The following is a 2,494-nucleotide window of genomic DNA, read 5'->3' as shown; positions in this document are numbered from 1 at the left end:
GAGCCACTCACAGCGCTTGAGGCTACAAAGCTCCTAAGCACCGGTCGCTGTGATTGGTGGTGTCCAATCGAGCCGTGATCAATCGGAATCACCTCCACGCATGCACGCACACACGATATGCAAAATCTGACCATACAACCTCTTCGCGGTGCATATTGGTTAATACTATAATGCCGGCGGTAACAATTTATTTACCAAAATTATTGTTTATGTAATGTTGCATACAATAATTATTTAAATTGTTAAATTAGATTTTTCTCGTCATGTAAGCATGATTATTTCGCTTTATTTTTATGTACTTTGTCTCTCCAAAGTACAATGTCTGCTCTTTCGTATGTTTCGATCCACTGTGCATCGAGGCTTTCGTGATGAAGACCTCGGTGGTCTAATGGCTGAAAACCGCTGTACACGTAAGAGGTGATTTCACCCCTTCAAACCGTTTTTTAGCCGCAACTGATATTTTTTAAATTCATCTCTTTATGTAAGCTACAAGTTCACAAAGTTTCATTCAAATCAGAATTTATCACCTCGAGAGGTTCCCTTGTAAGTAGTGTATCCACGGTTACCAGGTTTCCAGATTTCGACTGGAGACTCCAGTTTTCGGGACCAATCTCCAGTTCTCCAGCAGACGAGAAAAATCTCCAGTTTTTCGCTCGCGTGGAGTATTTATTAATTGCATACTTAAATTACGTGGAAAGTAATAAGAAATTCTGTGATTATGTTCGGAGTTTATGTTATTTTACGAATAATAAAAAAGTTTATAATTATGTTCGCACTGTATGTAATCTTGTAATAATAATAAAAAGGTCTCTGTGATTGTGTTGACACTTTATGTTGGTCAAATATTAATAACAAAAAGAAAGTCTGCAACAGTAGTAGCAAAACACGAATTAACCTTGCGCCTTTTTTTCTCTTTTTTTTTCAATGAAACAATCGGCCGGCCTCCAGTCGAAATATGAAATCTTCACCGCACGGACCTTCGGGCCCCAGTTGTACAGTGCTCGGGATCTGGCAACTGTGAGTGTATCAAATGTGGTCGACAATAAGGAGAGAGAGGTCCGTTGGAGACGGCCAATCCCCCTCTCATTCTCTCTCCAATTACACCATATATACTACTGGAAGGAGAATAGGGCGCTGAACGTGATGCCAACATCTGTGCGAGAGAGAAAGGTATAGAGTAATATATGCGCAATGCGCATGCGTCAGTGCCATCGTATGTGTGAAATGAATTGTACAGTTGTGTTAGTGTTCTCACGCATTTTTACTGTTTGTTTCAGGAGTTTTAGGTTACGTATCTTAGACAAAATAACAATAAAATTGACATAATCTATTGTATTTAATAAATTAGTGTTAAAATGAATTTTAATATAAGAATGCATGCAATGTGAGAAACCTTTTCAAAAGAAATGAAATAAATATGAAATAAATAAAATAAGAAATAAGAAATAAATATGAAATATGTATTAAATAAAAAATAAATATGAAATATGTATTAAATATCTATAACATATGTAAACATAACCTACATGTTATTATATAATTAATGCCTTAATAAAATATTACATACAATAAGGGCCTGCGCACAATAGGGGAATAGGAATAAATATTAGATATTAGGAATAGGAATTAAGAATTAAGATTAAATGTAACGCACAATGTGTTTAATGAGATATAAGATATAAATGTATCGTATATCTCATACCATCTTATACAGATACAAATAACCCCTTTATCTTAATAAAGTATCACGATATAAAATAAGTTCCAATCAATAAAATAAGCAAATAATTTCAAAGAGTGGCACAAGAATAAATAAACAAAATTACAAGTTGTGCACGCAAAACTTGAAGATATTGTATCTGCCGATCTGTTCATATAGATATCATAACCTCACTGTATTTAATCTATAAAACAGTGTTAAAAATTATGAAAGTTACCACTGAAAAAAATCTCGCAGTCTTATTAGCGTGTATAACTTTACAAATAGGCATTTCGAGTATGTTAAGAAAAAAAAGAAAGCATAAGAGGTGGAGAAATAGACGTTGGTGGGTTCGTCCTATCAACTTACAAAGGGATATTCTTGATGACTATTCAGTTCTAGTCAAAGAACTTAAGAAGGATAAAAATCTCTTTTTCCGCTATACTAGAATGTCATTAGAAGTGCACAATAATCTTTTGAAAAAGATATCGCCAGCATTAATGAAAACTAGTTTAAGGAAGCCACTAACACCAGAACAATGTTTATTAATAACATTGAGGTATTTGTTGTCTTCATTTCTTATTTTATAATATAGACAAATTATTTATGAGGAAGTTATGTATATTTTGTATATACATATATGTGTGTGTGTATGTATATACAGGGTGTCAATTATGTACCGGGACGGTCATCGTAACATTTAAAAAATTGAGTGTTTCGATATTCGCTGAAACACGTGAAACGATTTTTCAAAAAATCTACTTTTTGCGGGGGGTGGTGCCCTCCCCCCCCCCT

The 2,494-nt window shown here is 34.2% G+C and overlaps 1 protein-coding gene across 1 annotated transcript in view; it reads left to right on the top strand.

The window, feature by feature from the left end:
• Positions 1-2,148: 2,148 nt before the first annotated feature.
• LOC108767209 (uncharacterized) overlaps positions 2,149-2,494 on the top strand; it is a 3,148-nt gene continuing 2,802 nt past the window's right edge. The window contains exon 1 of the mRNA XM_018516951.1: positions 2,149-2,258. Within this exon, the coding sequence (XP_018372453.1) occupies positions 2,149-2,258 (110 nt within the window). The remainder of the gene's footprint in view (positions 2,259-2,494) is intronic.

The sequence above is a fragment of the Trachymyrmex cornetzi genome, unplaced genomic scaffold (genome assembly GCF_001594075.2).
Source record: "Trachymyrmex cornetzi isolate Tcor2-1 unplaced genomic scaffold, Tcor1.1 scaffold1206, whole genome shotgun sequence".
Lineage (NCBI taxonomy): Eukaryota > Metazoa > Arthropoda > Insecta > Hymenoptera > Formicidae > Trachymyrmex > Trachymyrmex cornetzi.
This window is presented reverse-complemented; position numbering and strand designations above follow the sequence as displayed.